Source organism: Onychostruthus taczanowskii, unplaced genomic scaffold (genome assembly GCF_017590055.1).
Source record: "Onychostruthus taczanowskii isolate IOZ18803 unplaced genomic scaffold, ASM1759005v1 scaffold13, whole genome shotgun sequence".
Classification (NCBI taxonomy): domain Eukaryota; kingdom Metazoa; phylum Chordata; class Aves; order Passeriformes; family Passeridae; genus Onychostruthus; species Onychostruthus taczanowskii.
In genome coordinates this window covers 14,940,654-14,957,531 of record NW_024498462.1, presented here as the reverse complement: position 1 = coordinate 14,957,531, position 16,878 = coordinate 14,940,654, and the positions used below count along the sequence as shown (strand labels likewise).

At 55.3% G+C, this 16,878-nt stretch overlaps 1 protein-coding gene across 5 annotated transcripts in view; it reads left to right on the top strand.

Annotated features, from left to right (window-relative positions):
* The first annotated feature begins 1,709 nt into the window (after positions 1 to 1,709).
* Positions 1,710 to 16,878, top strand: part of PCDH19 (protocadherin 19) — a 55,348-nt gene continuing 40,179 nt past the window's right edge. For all 5 annotated transcript variants that reach the window (XR_005952063.1, XR_005952064.1, XM_041396468.1 and 2 more), the window contains exons 1-2: positions 1,710 to 3,867; positions 6,814 to 7,141. Coding sequence is in view for 3 of the 5 variants with exons in the window: in XM_041396468.1 (XP_041252402.1) it covers positions 1,727 to 3,867; positions 6,814 to 7,141 (2,469 nt within the window). In the remaining 2 variants the exon portion in view is untranslated. The remainder of the gene's footprint in view (positions 3,868 to 6,813; positions 7,142 to 16,878) is intronic.

Here is a 16,878-nt window from a genome sequence, read left to right as displayed (position 1 = left end):
GAATTAATTTTTTCATGGAAGACCTCGACAAGGCCTTGCCCCCTCGTGCCGTCCCCACCTGCCACCGCTCCACGTCCCAGTGCCACTCCCCCGTGGGTCACAGTGACCTACGCTGCTGCTTTCCGGAGACGAGAAGGAACACCTGGCAAAGGCTTTTTCCTCTGCCGGCGTTTGTCCCTCTGCTCCGGGACACGGAAATGGAGGGGCCCTGCGTCCCTCCGGTATCCTGCGGGGAGGAGGGGGCTCGCTGTCCCTGGGTGCTGTGTCCCTCCCTGGACGGGGAGCGTCCCGTGGGGGGATGCTGTCCCGGGGATGCACAAAGGGCCGATACTGTCCGGGACAGGCGACGCCTGAGGAGCTCCGCCCAGGCCGGGTGTCCCGGTGTCCCGTTCTCCCGGTATCCCGGTGTTCTCTCGGTGTCCCGGTGTCCCGTTCTCTCAGTGCCCCGGTATCCCGCTGTCCCGCTGTCCCGGTATTCCGGTGTCCCGCTGTCCCGGTATCCCGGTGTTCTCCCGGTGTCCCGGTGTCCCGTTCTCTCAGTGTCCCGGTATCCCGGTGTCCCGCTGTCCCGGTATCCCGGTGTTCTCCCGGTGTCCCGTTCTCTCAGTGTCCCGGTATCCCGGTGTCCCGCTGTCCCGCTATCCCGGTGTTCTCTCCGTGTCCCGGTGCCACCCCCCGCGAGGCCGCGAGATGGCGCCCTTGTGCCTGGGAAGGCGCGGCGGGGCCCGACGGCGCGGCCGGGCCGGAGCCGGGCCGAGCCGGGCGGGGCGGGGCGGGGCAGGACCGGGGCGGGCCACACCGGGCCGTGCCCGCGGGGCGCGGCACCGCCCAGGTGTCGGTTCCCGATGCCGACCACCCAGCGGGACCCGTGCCGCGGCAGATACACCGGACCCCTGCCCCGCTGCCCCTCGCCCCTCCCGCCGCCTGACCGCTGCCGACCGGCGGGCTGCGGGGCGGTTTGCCGACGGCCGCGCCGGCACCGGCCCCTCTCTAACCCCGGGGAGGGCAACGGCGTGTTGGGAGGTTTCCGAGGGGCGACCTGCCGGGGGTCCTCCCGGTGACACCTTCCCCCGGCCCGGTGCAGAGCCCCCGGGACCCTGCGGACGGCGCGCGCGGAGACGGGAGGTAAGGCACGGGCACACGCACCCGGGAACGCTTTATTTCATTGTCAGGAGGGCGCGGTACCGCGGTAGTTTCTCCAGGGATCAGCACGGTGCAGCGAACGCTGCGGGGCTGGAGCCTCCCGGGGGCGTTGGGCGGTCCCGGGCCCCTCGCCGGCTCCCGGGAACACTGCCCGGCGGGGCGGGCTCCTCCTGCCCCAGAGGGTTCAGTCTCTACTGAACGGACTTGGGGCGCTCCGCGGGACCCGGTGGTCCCCGCGCTGCCCGCGGAGATCCGCCACCGCCCAGTGCGCACTCGCTAAAGAAATAACCGCCGGTGACCGCGGCGGCGGAGCCAAAACACCGCTGCGTCCGCAGCTCTCGGGCAGCGGGACGGTCTCAGCGGGGCAGGGACAGCGGGGACAACGGGCTCCCGGCTTGGGCAGCGGCTCCATCCCCGTCCCGTCGCGCTCCGCTCCGCGCGGCTCCGTGCCCGCTCCGCTCCCGTCCGCGCCGCCGGCCCCGCCCCGGCCCCGCCCCCGGCCAGCGGCGCTCTCCCACGGACGGCGTTGGCGTGTGCGCGGGGGACCGCGGCTCCGGTGCCGGGCGGAGCGGGCGGCGCGGCCATGGGGGCTCTCCCGGCGCTGCTGGGGGCCGCCTTGCTGTGGGCCGGCGCCGGGGCCCTCGTCAACCTCAAGTACTCGGTGGAGGAGGAGCAGCGGGCCGGCACGGTGATCGCCAACGTCGCCAAGGACGCCCGGGACGCCGGTTTCGTGCTGGACCCCCGGCAGCCCGCCGCCTTCCGGGTGGTCTCCAACTCGGCCCCCCACTTGGTGGACATCAGCCCCGGGTCCGGGCTGCTGGTGACCAAGCAGAAGATCGACAGGGACCTGCTATGCCGACAGAGCCCCAAGTGTATAATCTCGCTGGAGGTGATGTCCAGCTCCATGGAGATCTGCGTGATCAAGCTGGAGATCAAGGACCTGAACGACAATGCGCCCAGCTTCCCCACCGACCAAATCGAGCTGGAGATCTCAGAGACGGCCAGCCCTGGCACCCGGGTGCCACTGGAGAGTGCCTATGACCCGGACTCGGGCAGCTTTGGTGTGCAGAGCTACGAGATCACCCCCAATGACCTCTTTGGGCTGGAGACCAAGACGCGGGGTGATGGGTCTCGTTTTGCTGAGCTGGTGGTGGAGAAGAGCCTGGACCGTGAGACCCAGTCCCACTACAGCTACGTGATCACGGCGCTGGATGGTGGTGACCCGCCGAACTTTGGCACAGTGGAGCTCAGCATCCGCGTCATCGACTCCAACGACAACAACCCGCTCTTCGAGGAGCCAGCCTACACCGTCAGCGTGCCTGAAAATGCCCCACCGGGGACGCCCGTCATCCGCCTCAACGCCTCTGACCCGGACGAGGGCACCAACGGCCAGGTCCTCTACTCTTTCCACAGCTACGTCTCTGAGCGGGCCAGGGAGCTCTTCCAAATCGACCCCCAGAGCGGCCTCATCACGGTGAGCGGCGCCATCGACTATGAGGAGGGTCACGTCTATGAGCTGGACGTGCAGGCCAAGGACTTGGGGCCTAACTCCATCCCTGCCCATTGCAAAGTGACCATTAGTGTCCAGGATGCCAACGACAACCCGCCCCTCATCAACCTGCTCTCTGTCAACAGTGAGCTGGTGGAGGTGAGCGAGAACGCCCCGCCGGGGTACGTCATCGCCCTGGTGCGTGTCTCGGACCGCGACTCCGGGGCCAACGGGCGCGTGCAGTGCAAGCTCCTGGGCAACGTGCCTTTTCGACTGCAGGAGTACGAGAGCTTCTCCACCATCCTGGTGGATGGGCGGCTGGACCGGGAGCAGAGGGACCAGTACAACCTCACCATCCAGGCTAGGGATAATGGCATCCCTTCCCTGCAGGCCACCAAGTCCTTCACCGTCAAGATCACCGATGAGAATGACAACCATCCCCACTTCTCCAAGCCCTATTACCAAGTCATCGTGCAGGAGAACAACACCCCAGGGGCTTACCTCCTCTCGGTGTCAGCCAGAGACCCTGACCTGGGCCTCAATGGCAGCGTGTCCTACCAGATCGTGCCCTCCCAAGTCAGGGACATGCCTGTTTTCACCTATGTCTCCATCAACCCCAACTCTGGAGATATCTATGCTTTGAGGTCCTTCAATCATGAACAGACCAAGGCCTTTGAGTTCAAGGTCTTGGCCAAAGATGGGGGTAATCCCTCTCTGCAGAGCAATGCCACCGTCAGGGTGATTGTCCTGGACGTCAATGACAACACGCCCGTGATCACGGCCCCGCCGCTGGTCAATGGGACGGCGGAGGTGTACATCCCCAGGAACGCGGGGGTTGGCTACTTGGTGACGGTGGTCAAGGCAGATGACTATGATGAGGGTGAAAATGGCAGACTCTCCTACGAAATGGTGGAAGGAGACAGAGGATTTTTTGAGATCGACCAGGTCAATGGAGAGATAAGGACCACCAGAGCCTTTGGGGAGAACGCCAAAACAGCCTATGAGCTCATCGTGGTGGCTCATGACCATGGGAAAACATCTCTCTCGGCTTCTGCCTTGATTTTGATATACCTGTCTCCAGCCCTGGATGCCCAGGAGTCCATAGGATCTGTTAACCTCTCCTTGATTTTCATTATTGCCCTGGGGTCTATTGCAGCCATTCTTTTTGTCACCATGATCTTTGTGGCAGTCAAGTGCAAAAGGGATAACAAGGAAATCAGGACCTACAACTGCAGGTAAAGATACCTTTGTTTACGTGCACCTGCGGGTCTGCTTTGATTTTTGCCATCGCGGTTACTTTTGCATTTGCTGCTGTGTGCTTGGGGGTGGTGAAGAGGGGTGGATTTGCCTTGGGCACAAAACTGAGGTTCCCGTCCCTGTGAGAAAATTCCTCCCAAAGCTTTAAGAAATTGCTCTCCGCGAGGAGAGCGGAGTAACGAATCGACTTAATTGCGCGGCTTGACAATCTGTTGCAGCGCCGCTGATTTTCCGTGCTCCATCACGCCGAGCGGCGAGAACGGTGCTAGCGGGGCACGGCTGCTTCCCGCGGGCAGCCCCCGGTGCCCGGCACCGCTCCCCGGGCTGCCGAGGGCGGACGGCCACCGCAGCATCCCCGCGGCAGCCGCTGCGAGCGGCATCCCCATCCTTCGGCTGAAAGGAGCTATTGTGTGCCCGCTGCGGCTCTGGCCGCGGCCAGCGGCGGCGGAGAGCGGCGGAGAGCAGCGGAGAGCCCCCCGGAGCCCACCGGAGCCCCCCGGAGCCCCGAGCGCGGCTCCGGCCCCGGGCAGCGCCGGCCGGGCTGGCGGCGATGGGGCCGGGGGGATTTTTGTGTGGTTTTTACCCCGGGTTGGGTGAGTGCTCCGCGGTCCGAAATGCCGGAGGCCAGGTCAGCCCCGCGCCTGGAGCCGCTGAAAGGCTGATAGGGGAAATCCAGTCCCCTGAATATGTAACAGCCTGGCGATTATTGTCTCTCTTTTACTATTCTCTGTGTTACACAAGTTAGGAGACAAATGCTAACCACACATGAATATCAATCAGATGCCATAAAAGAGCAGCTGCAATGCCTCATAAATGGTTTAATCCTGTTACTGGTGAAATAGCCATGACTTCTCCATTCCTTCGGCACCGAGTCGTTTCAGAGAGGAGGGATGGAAATTAATTTTGCTCTACCTTGGAAACGCACGCTCGCCCCTGGCAATTCAGCGGCGCGGGGGGATGTGCGGTCTTTAAAGTTTTATTTACGCAGAAATAATGCCGGAGAGTCGGGGCTTTGTACCCCGTTTTCACAGCGTAAAGTGCGTATATAAGCCTTTTTGCTCGATGGGGGAAAAATCATCTGCAAATAAAGGTCGGTCTGTGCTGTATTATGGGATGTCTAGCTTCAAGTGAAAGCTCACAGACCAGGTTTCTTGCCAGCTCGGCCCATTAAAAGGGGATAGGACCTGAATGGATAAAAATCATGTTGTGGTGGTGCCCCTAAGAGCTACCCACATACGTATGAACCCTGGGTTTACTGTGACGGCTTAGGGATTAATGAAGTGCGGTTTAATTAAATAATTGGTCAATAGAGAAAGGACAGAAAAATGAATGCCTGCAGGAAATACTCGGGCTCTCGCATTGCCAAACTTAAACATTTAGGTAAACAAAACAATTAAAGCTTCATCAAGCATTGTTAGACGAGTCAGCAGCATATAGATTGTTGGCACAACAGAGATCCCTGCCTGCCGGTGATTTATTTGCACGCTCGGGGGTGCTCGGGCTGGGATCGGTGTGTGTCTGAGCAGGAGTCAGCTGCAGGGCTGGGGAAGCACCAGGCAGCTCAGCGACCGTGGGGCAGCCTCTCCCCACGCCTTGAGGTTTGCAGAGCCTTGTGTTAGAGATTCTTCACGAGAGCTGCTGCTGGAGACGCTTCAAATGACGTGTTAATTTATGAGGCACATATGAGGGCTGTTCCACTTAGTGGCATTTTCATGCTCAGGCAATTAGCTTTCTGGAGCAGGGATATTTGTCCAAGATTTGCCTTTCCAGATAAACTGTATTATTTATTCATCCCGTTATTTCTGTTGCAGCTATTGGATTTTTATATATTTTTTTTTAATGCTGTTATCATAACAAGAAGAGGAGCAAAATCCTGACTTTCAGATGTGCATTTCTGACTGTGCATGGCATTTGATGTGCTTGCCTAGGAAATACCGAGTTGCCCAGTGCTGTGCATGTCCAAATTAATGGCAGGGACTGTTGTGGTGCTGGAAGATGAGCCACAGCCACTCTGAGCCGAGCAGACCCAACTAATGCAAGGTGCAAATAATTTGTCATTATTTGCTCGGGTGGTGTTTTGCAGTAACTTTTTTCCTCTGGTGTTTTGCAGAAGGCAAACAAGGCACTTCATCAGTTGATTCTTTTGGCAGGTGGGAAGCAAAGAGGGAAGGAAAGGCAGAGAAAAACAAGCTTGCAGTAAAATAAAAAGGTCAAAAAGGATCATTTTTCTTTGCAAAACACATGGTTGTTGTTCTGTGATTTTGAGAAGGTGAAAGCATTTCCCAGCAGAAGGGGATGTGCGTGTCAGCGTGAGGCAGGAATGGAATTCAATTGGAGAGAAGATCAGGTATGATCAGGAGACAGTCAAAACACCAGCAATTTAGATAAAGCATTAATAAACAAACAGCTTTTGGAGTGTGGGAGAATTGAGCTTGCCAGCTAGGACTGCTTGTGAGTCTGCTTTATTTACTGCTATGGAAAATGAACTGGGGAAAAAATCTGCTATTCGTTTTGAATTTTCATTATGGGGACCAAATTAAATCACTTTTAAAATCCTTATTATGCATGGAAATGAATGCAGGTACCCTTTTCAGTTCATGGAATTTTAACATCTCCATTTTTCTCTTCTGCAGGCTGGGCTTTACTTCTAGTAACTAAATACCAGCAATTACATAGACTAGATCAAAACAGGCGCATTCTCCCTTCCCATTTTTTTTACATGTTTGACCTGAAAACGTTATACATGTGAAAATATGAATGAAAATAAGCTAGAGCCCGTGTCGTGCCACCAGCCCCAAATGTAACGTGCATGACTAAGAAGCCCACACGGGGATGGGGGCCAGGCCCTCTGGGTTTCTGCATGGGAATTCAACAGGGCAGGGTTTAGGATGCTCCCAGCTTCTCACTTCCCCTCTGTCCCCCAGAATCGCGGAGTACTCCTACGGGCATCAGAAGAAATCGAGCAAGAAGAAGAAGATCAGCAAGAACGACATCCGCCTGGTGCCGCGGGACGTGGAGGAGACGGACAAAATGAACGTCGTCAGCTGCTCCTCTCTCACCTCCTCCCTCAACTACTTCGACTACCACCAGCAGACCCTGCCGCTGGGCTGCCGCCGCTCCGAGAGCACCTTCCTCAACGTGGAGAGCCAGAACAGCAGGAACGCCGGCTCCAACCACATCTACCACCACACCTTCACGGGGCAGAGCCCCCAGCAGCCCGACCTCATCATCAACGGCATGCCGCTGCCGGAGGTGAGTGTGCCGGCTCCTGCCCGGGGCTGGGCAGGGGCTCCGTGCCCAGCTGCTGCCCGGGGCCTGGCAGTGCCAGCGCTGCCAGAACCGGTGCTGGGCAAGCTGCACTGCTGCCTTCTGGGTGCTGGGCAGGGCAGGCTGCACAGGGCAGGCTTTGGTGCCTTCTGTGTGCTGGGCAGGGCAGGCTTTGGTACCTTCTGTGTGCTGGGCAGGGCAGGCTGCACAGGGCAGGCTTTGGTGGTTTCTGTGTGGTGCACAGAGCAGGCTTTGGTGCCTTCTGGGTGCTGGGCAGGGCAGGCTGCACAGGGCAGGCTTTGGTGGTTTCTGTGTGGTGCACAGAGCAGGCTTTGGTGCCTTCTGGGTGCTGGGCAGGGCAGGCTGCACAGGGCAGGCTTTGGTACCTTCTGTGTGCTGGGCAGAGCAGGTTTTGGTACCTTCTGTGTGCTGCACAGGGCAGGCTTTGGTGCCTTCTGTGTGCTGGACACCCCAGGCGGAGGCAGTGATGGAGGATGAGCAGGGGGGAGCTTTGGTGCCTTCTGTGTGCTGGGCAGAGCAGGCGGAGGCAGTGATGGAGGATGGGCAGGGGGAGGAGCCAGCACTCACCTGTGGGTTCAGGGGCAGCCCTGACGTGTGGCCATGGGTGGATTTTTCATGCCCAGACACTGCAGAGACCCTCAGAGGTGCCCAGGTGGGGATGGGCCAGGCCAGGCTGTCTCCACGTGCCCGGGAGGCTGGAGGTGCTGCTTGGCAGGAAGATTCTGAGTGTGGCGATGCTCAGGGGAGGAGACACTCTCCTTCCCAGAAGTTTTTTCAAAAGGCTCTTGGAAGCAGTGTTGGTGGCTGTTCCTCTGGAGGCAGCTGGCCCTGCTGGGGGTGCAGACCATGTGGGATGTCCCATTGTCACCACCTGCACACCTGGCCCAGTGCTGTCCCTGCACTGTGCAGGACCCTGGCTGGCATGGGAGGGATGTGTGCTACCTGCCAAAGGCAGGGAAAGGGACTGCTCTGATCCACACCATCCTCATCAGTTTCTTCTAATTCTTTGGCTTTCCTGTACATCACAGGCATCATTTAATGTTGCTTGTTTGTCTCTCTTTGAATTATTGTTTGGTTTTAAGCAAAACAATCAAAGCTTTGTCATGTTTCCTGCTTTGAACAGAATAACAAAGCTGAAAATGCAGCTGAAATATTTATGGCTCACTCTGTTTTGTGTTCAATGTGCTGGTGTAAATGCAAAATGCTGCTGCTGAAGGCAATGGAGCTGCTTCAGATTCATGCTGGGGCTGCAGAGAGCCGAGCCTGGCCCTCTGCAGGGCTGCTGGAGAGGGCTGGTGCTGGGGGCCTGTCCTGCTGTGGTGGTATTGGCAGAATGCTCACTGAACCCTAAACTGACTTCCACTGAGGCAGAACCAGCTCTGAGAGGCCGTGTAGCAGTGCTGGCCCACAGGAGTGACCACTGCTGCTGGCATGCTGAGGGCAGTGGTCCCTGAGGAATTCCTGTCTTCTGCAGGGGATTCTGCAGTGCATCTCTGGCTGGTGCCTTGCTGTGGGCACTGGAGCAGTGGAGCATCCTGTCAGCCTGTGATTCACTGCCACCAGTCACAAAACCCGTCACAGGCTGGCATTCTGCAGAAGTGCATGCTGGCAGTGGGAGGTCTCAGGTGCCAGGGAGGAGGGAAGGACCATCAGGACCATCCTAACTCACCTGACAAAGTTAGCAGGCAGCTGCATGCAGAAGGCAGCGCTGTCTGTGTTTCTCTGTGATGCAACAGTTGGGCTGGGGTCTCGTGGAGTGTGCCCTCCAGAGATTTCCCTGCCTTGTTCACCCTCTTGTGAGGGACACGGGATGCTTGTTTCTCCCTGTGGCTCCAGCTGGCCCCATTTTCCCATCTCTTGTGCAGGTGAGATGCACTGTGAGGAGCTGGTAGCTTGCCTGGAGAAAGAAGTTTGTCTCTTGTAACGAGAGGCTGGAGTGCCAGTGGAGCAGCAGCCCAGGGCAGCAGGTAGCTCGCCAGTCCTGCCAAGGCTCTCGTGTGAGAGAAACATGTCCTGGCAGGGGCTGCTCCCTCTCTGGAGCTGCTTCTGGACAAAAGGGCAGGATCAGGGTCCGGGGTGGAGAAATCCCAACTGGAAGCTCAGTTTAGGGTGGGAATGTTGCTGTTTTTTGGCAGAACCCCAGTGTTATGCTTCCAGCCGTTGCAGGCGAAGCTATCTTGCTGGTGGTGTGGGTTCCGTTGGCTTCTAAAAACCCCAGTGACCCCTGAGAGTGAGGTGGTTCATTGGTGCTAGAGTGACAGCCCTGTCCTGGCACACGGGGTGCCACAGGAACTCCCCAGCAGTCGTTGCCATGGAGGAGCAGGGCAGCCCGGAGCCCCTGCAGCCCGTCGGTGCCGGAGCCGCGCTGTGCTGCGATGCTGTGGCTGTGCAGGGTGCTGTTGGCACACCTCCGGGTGGTGAGGATTTCATAAACACAGTCCCTGCCCAGCGTGTGCAGAGCCAAAGCATTCCCTGCAGTGCTCCCCGTGGTAACTTTGTCTGGGCTGGTTTGAGTCGCTTGCAGTGATGGAGCTGCCGCTGGCTCCCCTGGGAGGCTTTATGAGGTGTCAGCATTGGGGACATATCATTGCTGCTCCACCTAGGAGTGACTTTTCCTGATGGCAAGGCAAAGCATGGCTTGATAACAGATAAAATACGAGGTAAATGTGTCTCTGGCAGTGTCACTTGGCATATGGTGGCTGTGGCTGAGAGTAAGCTATTGCCTCTGCAGGCACGTGCTGCCCCAGCAGTGGCTTTGTGATGTAGCCGGTCTTTAACGTGAGCCTCATTTATTTTAACAGTCAGGAGCCTTGAAATAAAAGTCCCCAAGGATGGCTTGTTTGTGGAGCTTCAGGAAATGTTTCTTCTAGTGCGGTGGCAGGTCTCTGGGCTGGGAATAATTGGGTTTGTTGGTGCTTCTCATCCTTCCCTGGTGATCCGGAAAGGATTAAAGAGTGCTGTCTGTGGGGGCTGCAGCCCCCCTCTGAGGATGCAAAAGAAGTTGGAGACCACCCTTATAAAGCTTTTCCCTTTGGTTGGGGCTGGGCTTGGCTGTCAGCTCTGCCTGTGCCAGGGTCCTTGTGCCAGGAGAGCGCTGGGGTCAGGGGGGATATCCCGGGCTGCTCTGGCCCTGCTGGGAGTCAGTGCTGCCGTGGGTGCCAGGGTGCCACTCGGGGATGCTGCCACAGCCCCTCGGCACCCTGTGGCTGTAGGCAGCTGGCAAGAAACCTTGTGAGCAGTCTGGTGGTGGTGGCTGACAGCAGGAGCCTTGGCCCCTGTTAGTGTTCCTTGTTTTGCAGCAGGGAGAGTGGGACGTGTTGGAGCTGCAAGGGCATTGCTGCTCAGGGGCTTTGCTGCTGCCCTGAGCTCTTTTGTGTCTTCCTTGAGCTGGAGGAGAAGTCAGCTTTGAAACCAAAAGGGCTTGTTGTCAGGTTTTGCATGTATGTCTCTGGGAATTGTACCAGGAGATTAAAAATCAAAATTAATAGGAGCCATTAGGCAGCTTCCTTGATAAAAATGCGTGTTGCATTGGGGTGGTGTGGAAATTGGTCTGAATGCCGAGCCTTTTAGGATCCAGGGCACATGACTTGCATGTAGAGCAGCCACCCTTGGGTAGCACTTCCACGCCTGCATTTTGACTTGTTGGTTTAAAAAGTAAACAGTATGTGTGTGATGGCTGTATCTGTGCTTCAGAGGCAGTCTTACATCCCAGATTTGCACTGCTTTGGGAGATGATGTTCCTTTGCTGCCCCAGGATGGGAAACCCCCAGGGGACAGCAGCTTGCTCTGTCCCCAGGGCTCCCCTGGGGCCACCGTGGGGCAGGAGCTGGCGTGCCAGAGGTGAGGAGGTGTGACATGGGAAGGGAGAGCCCCTTTGAGAGGCTGCTGTGCCGAGCTGGAAGCACAGGGAGGTCGGTGGCTGACTCTGGGATGGCTCCGTGGGGGCAGCTCCAGGGAAGTGGCAGCACTGGCATTGCTCTGTGTGTGATCAGGCGTGCTCCTGCTCTGCTGCTGCTCCGCTAGCACCCACTGCAGGAGAAGGTCAAGGTGGAGCAGCCTCTGGTCCAGCAGGACCCACGCACCCAGCAGCTCCCATCCACTGCCTCCTGAGCTGGTGGCCACCATCAGTAAGATGGGGAATTACTGGTTTTAGTGATAATCCTGGTCTAATCCCCCAACCTTGATACACTCCCACGTAATCCTCACTCACACTGATTTAGCTGGGGCTCCTCGTGGCTGCAGGGATTATTTGAGGGAGCAACAGTTGCAGGATAAGGCCCCGTTGCTTTCAGATCTGCTTTGTACTACCTGGAAAGCGTTCTCCTCACTGTGGGAAATGATTTTCTAAGCACAATAGAGCAATTTTCGTTTCAGGCAGCACCGGCAGCTTTTGCTCTGGCTATCTGGCGGTGTTAACTAAAGCACATTTCTACAACACACAAAGATTTTTGTTTTGTAAGAAATGAAATCAGCGTGGCTGTTTCTCTTTCTCTGTCATTTCTCTACTTGTCAATTCTTTCTTCCCCTCCAGCTTATCCTCCTCTTCTCTGCTAGCCTTAAAAAGCCCCCAAAGTGTCTGTTATAATCACATTTTGTGTGTTACAACCAGAATGAATGTACTCACTTTAATATGCTGGGTTTGAGGAAATCAGTTTCTGTCTGGTATAACAGACAATTTGTTATAAACCATGCCATTTAGAAGTGAAGGGCCTCGCTTTAGTGCGGCGCTGGGGAAACGTCATGATATATAATTGGAAGGGATTTGGCTTGCTTCTGAGTAATGCTGTGTATAGAGCAGGGAAAAAGGGAAAAAAAGGAGATGATTTCCAACCCGGAGAAAGTTTGCGGTGCTGAGACAGGCCGGGCTGATGAGATGAGGCTTATTTTCAGGAGCCACAGTAATGAAAGCATCATCAGGGATGGTGTTCCACTCGTGGGAAGGCTGGCTTCGCAGGCAGCGCTGCCAGTCTTGTTTTCTCCTTGGGAGGTCACTGTAACTCAGCACTTTTTGGTGCCTGCGACGTGCTGTGCACTGTGCTGGCTAAGGCAGGTCAGGAGCCCGGCAGCAATGCCTGGGAGCCAGCCCAGCCCCTGTGCTGCAGGAGCCCCCCAGGCAGGAGGGATGTCTCAGCTTTAGACGTGCTTCTCCCCTCCCTGGGGACAGCTCCTGCTCCTGCCTGGGCAGCCAGCACCACTCTGCATTGCCGGGGACCAGGCTGGTGGGGTGGGACCCCCAGCCCCCCTGTGTGCTGCCCCTGCTCGCCCCAAACCCCAGCAGGGCTCTCAGCTTAACTGCTCCCAAAGTGTTTTGTGTATCGCTGGAGGTGCCCTGACCTCTCTGAGCGCTGGAGGCTGGCATTATGGAAATCAGCAGCTCTTCATTCCATTCTGAGGTCAGCCTAACCAAATTATGCATCTCTTGGTGTAACCTCTCCGAGCTGCTGTGTGAGGAAATTCCCTTGAATACCTTGCAACAGAGATAAATACAGCAGCTCCCATTTGTGTCTGACCACGCTCCCTGGGTTTTGGGCGAGCCCTTAGTTCAACACTCTTTGGCTGCTCCTAAGATCATAAAATCATTTCGTTTGGAAAAAGCCGTTAAGATAGAATTCGTCTAAGAGCTGAGCATTGCCATGTTCCCCAGGAAACAAAACTTGTTTTGTATTGGTGATTTGGGGCTGCCACCCCATCCTGGCAGCTCCTGGGGCTTTCCAAGGGTTTTCTAGCCTGTGGTAGGGTCCTGGTCAGAAGGAACCAAAGGGTTTGCTCCAAGGGTCCGTGGAGGATTAGGGCTGCTGTGGCAGTAGCTGCTTGTATTTAACAGGAAAACCTGAGTGCTCCCATGGGTATGATCATATTATTACATATTACATACTGGATGTTGTATTTGTGATATCCTGCATAGAATCGCACAATCATTTAGGTTGAGTATTTAATATCATCAGGTTAAAACAGTAACCTAACACTGCAGTGTTCACACTTGTATCCCTGTGCATACAGAAAGTGTGTATGGAATTATTACATATTGCACCTAATTATGTGAGTATATAATATGTCATATAATCAGATACATCTCATTTGTTTTTATGCTACTGTTTTGGGTTTTATGGTTCAGTTTTACTGGGAGTGGAGAGGCTTCTCTTGTTTTCACAGAATCATAGAATGGTTTGGGTTGGTAGATTCCTTAAATATTTCCTCTTGGAAAATTTGAATTTCTGATGCATATTCCTAATGCATAACTTGTGAAGTCTATAAAAAAAGCTTTTGAAACTATATTTACATGGCAGATAAGAATTTTCTCTTAAATTGGGAAAGATTTCTAGTAAGGGTTTTTAAAAATTTCATCAAAAGCATGGTCTTGCATGGTACTTTATGGGCTTTCTTACAGCAGTGAATTTGTGTTGTGTGGAGTGATTTGAGCTCTGGTTTCTCCCTCTTGTTTCCTTTCCATGCAGCACGTGCTCATGCAGAGGCATCACTGAGGCCAAGTGCAGTAGCCTTTGAATAACCTTGTGTGCATCTGCTTGGCTGGGTGGAAGAGCTGCATTTTCCAGCTGCCATTTCCTCAAGTCCCTCCTGAGGGCTTTGAGCCAGAGAAGCTCCTCAGCCAGGTGCCCTTCCAGGACCTTGGGCTCCTGCCCTCACTGACTGTGCCCTGCTCAGGCCTTTCCTAAATTCCCATCAGCCAGCAAGGGCAGAGCCCTTGTGCCCTGCCTGCTTCCACTGCCAGGCTCTGCCTGCAGGCTGCCCAGGGGTGAGCTGTCCATCTCTCCTGGGAGCTCTCTCTCCTCCATCTCTCCTGGGAGCCCTCTCTCCTCCATCTCTCCTGGGAGCCCTCTCTCCTCCATCTCTCCTGAGAGCTCTCTCCTCCATCTCTCCTGGGAGCCCTCTCTCCTCCATCTCTCTGGGAGCCCTCTCTCCTCCATCTCTCCTGGCCCCACTCCCCCTCTCCTGCCAGGCTGCTTGTCTGGCTGGCATGGCCTCGCTTCAATAAATTGTTAGATATTGTTCCCAGTAGAGGCTATAGTTGAGTTCCAATCATTTTCTGTTAATTAAAATACAGGATGGTCTTATTTGTAGCATAAATAGTTGTAATCTGTGTACTTATAAGTGTAATTATAATTCAAATCAGAGCGTGCTCTGAATAGGAGATGGGTGGGGTGCTCTGCAGGCAGTGCTGCCCTGGCAGGGCTGTGCTGGGGCTTGTCCCCTGGGGCACCCACAGTTCCAGTCCCCAGTGTCCCCAGGAGAGCATCACCCAGGGCTCAGCAAGGGCACACTGGGGCAGTTGGCAGCTCCCAATTTCACTGTTCCTGCTGGGGCAGAGCTTGTCTGTGGCACCTGTTGGAGGCTTTGCTGGAGATGACAGCACAACATCACTGCTTCAGTGTCTCCCTCTGGCTCCTTGTCTAAATTTGGAGTGAAGTAATGGCTTATGTCAGCTGGACAAGTGATTTGTGCTGAGCCTTGAAGTGTCTCCCTGTTTAACATGGAATTACAGTGAATTCTCCTGGGCCTGGTGAAGGCTGGGCTCAGCTGATGCAGCAGCAGGCAGGTGTGTGACAGGTGTGTGTGACACTTCCTGCACCCTCTGGTGGCAGCTGAGCACCCAGGTGATGCCAGCACTGCTCCGCCTGACACCCAGGACAGGTGACAAACCGTGTGGGTCAGTGTCTTGGAGAGTGATCTGTAGGTGAGGTCCTCACCTCAACACCCTGTTGAGACCTGGGTGAATCCTCGTGTTTCTCACGGGGATCTGGAGCTCGCTGGGTTATACCATCGTTTGTACTGGCAGGTGTATGCCACAGGGCAGGTTTTCAAATTCCCGTGTTGGTGGATTGCATTAACCCATCCTAAGTCAGGTATGTGAAATTCCATTAAGCGAAACCCCTCTGGCATTTTCTCACCCGTGCTGGAGCTTTGCAGGCTATGCTAATGCAGTGTGTTTGCTCATCTGTTAGAAGGATGATGGCTTTAAAATAATAACATTTATCTTTGGCAGCAGACCTACAATAGTGCACGCCGAGTACAATTTTGTGAAAGGCTCTGCAGATGTTGCCTCATTCAATCTGGGTCAAAAAGAGTGCTTAGAATCATAAAGGTTAGAAAGAGATCAAATAATTCGGTGGTTTTATTGCTGAATAATGTACTTGGAAAATATCATTCACCGTTATTAGACTAAGTGAGTACAGAAAACACAGGACTCAATAGTCATTTCTCAGTATTGGCTGATTTTACTGTTTTTATAATGTAGCTAAATTCCCTGTTATTGATTCCAGCATCGATTATCGATCTGGAAATGTAAATGTAAGTGATGGTGGGAGCAATGGAAGTTGGACAGTCGGGGAATTAGGCTTCCTCTTCCCTGCAGTGCCTGCTGGTGGGCAGCACATGCTGCGGCAGACTCAGGCTGGTTTTGGGGAGCTGTCAGGGCTTTGAGAGCTGTTTTCACAAGTGGAGATGAAAAAACAGGAAAACACCCATTATGTGTGTTCTTTTCCGTGCCTGAGAGCTTCTGTAAACTTGCTGAGACAAACCCAGATGGGCTGGGACACAGCAGCAGGATGGGGCTGGAGCCTCTGTCACCTGCTCCCTCCTGGACCTTTCATATTCAGATTCACATCTGGATGCTCTGGCAGGGACCCAGCTCAGGCGATGCTCAGTAAGCAGATCCTCGGGGCTGTGGCTCAGATACAGCACCCCAACCTGTCTGCCCCTGAAACACTTCCCAGGTGTTTGTGAGCTGTTCCTCTGCCTCCTGGTTCAGCCCCCAGGGTGGCAGTGTCCAGGGGCAGCGCCACGCTTGGGCTGGGACTCTCCCTGGACAGCAACTAATTCTGGGGATTGGGTCAGTGAGGGAGAAAGCCGTGTCCCAGCTGGGCTCTGTGTCCCGTGGTGAGCTGGGCCAGAGCTGGCAGCATCACTGTGGGAGCCACAGGCTCCTGCTGGGCTGGGGTTTGCTCAGCCACCCGATGGATTCCTTTGTTTGGGGAAAAAAGAGAGACAAATTTTGGAATATGTTCATCTCTTGTTCCCTGCACTTAGTTGTTGTCAGCATTAATATGCCATTAACACATGCTCATTAGGAGGAGAGTGATTGTACCCTGCAGAGTATGGGGGAAACCTTCATTAGGCACTAACATATTGAACTGAGCTGCAGGCTTCACTTGGGAGAGCTGGGGAGTGTTCTGCTCGGCATCAGGTTTCCCTAATTTCTCCTCTTGGTCTGATAAAAAAAAAGCACCTCATCTTCTGGCATGTACCTAGGGTTACAAATGGGGAGGATGTGCAGGCAAGCCTGGGCCCACTGAAATCCTTTTGGGACCTCAAATCCATCTTTCCCCAGATCCAAAACTTCCTCATCACTGCTTATTTTACCATGCAGAGAGGACATGAGCCCGTGCCACCCCTCCAAGGGCTCTGTTGGCTCTTCAGCCTTAGCGAGATGAATTCTTCACGGAGCTGGGAGACGCTCGGGGAGCAGATTTGTTGAGAAAGGAGGTGTCACTTCTACATCCTCTCTTTTCACACCATGACGGCGTTTGAAGCGTTCCTGTGGCCTTGCTGCCTGCAGCCTGCAGCCCTAACCTGCCGTGTGTGACAGGGAATTGCTCGCCCTGGCCAGGGCTGCAGCAGAGCCAGAGGGGCTCCTTGTTTGCTCACAGCTCCAGGCGTGTGTGTGGTGCTCTCTTCAAGTCAAT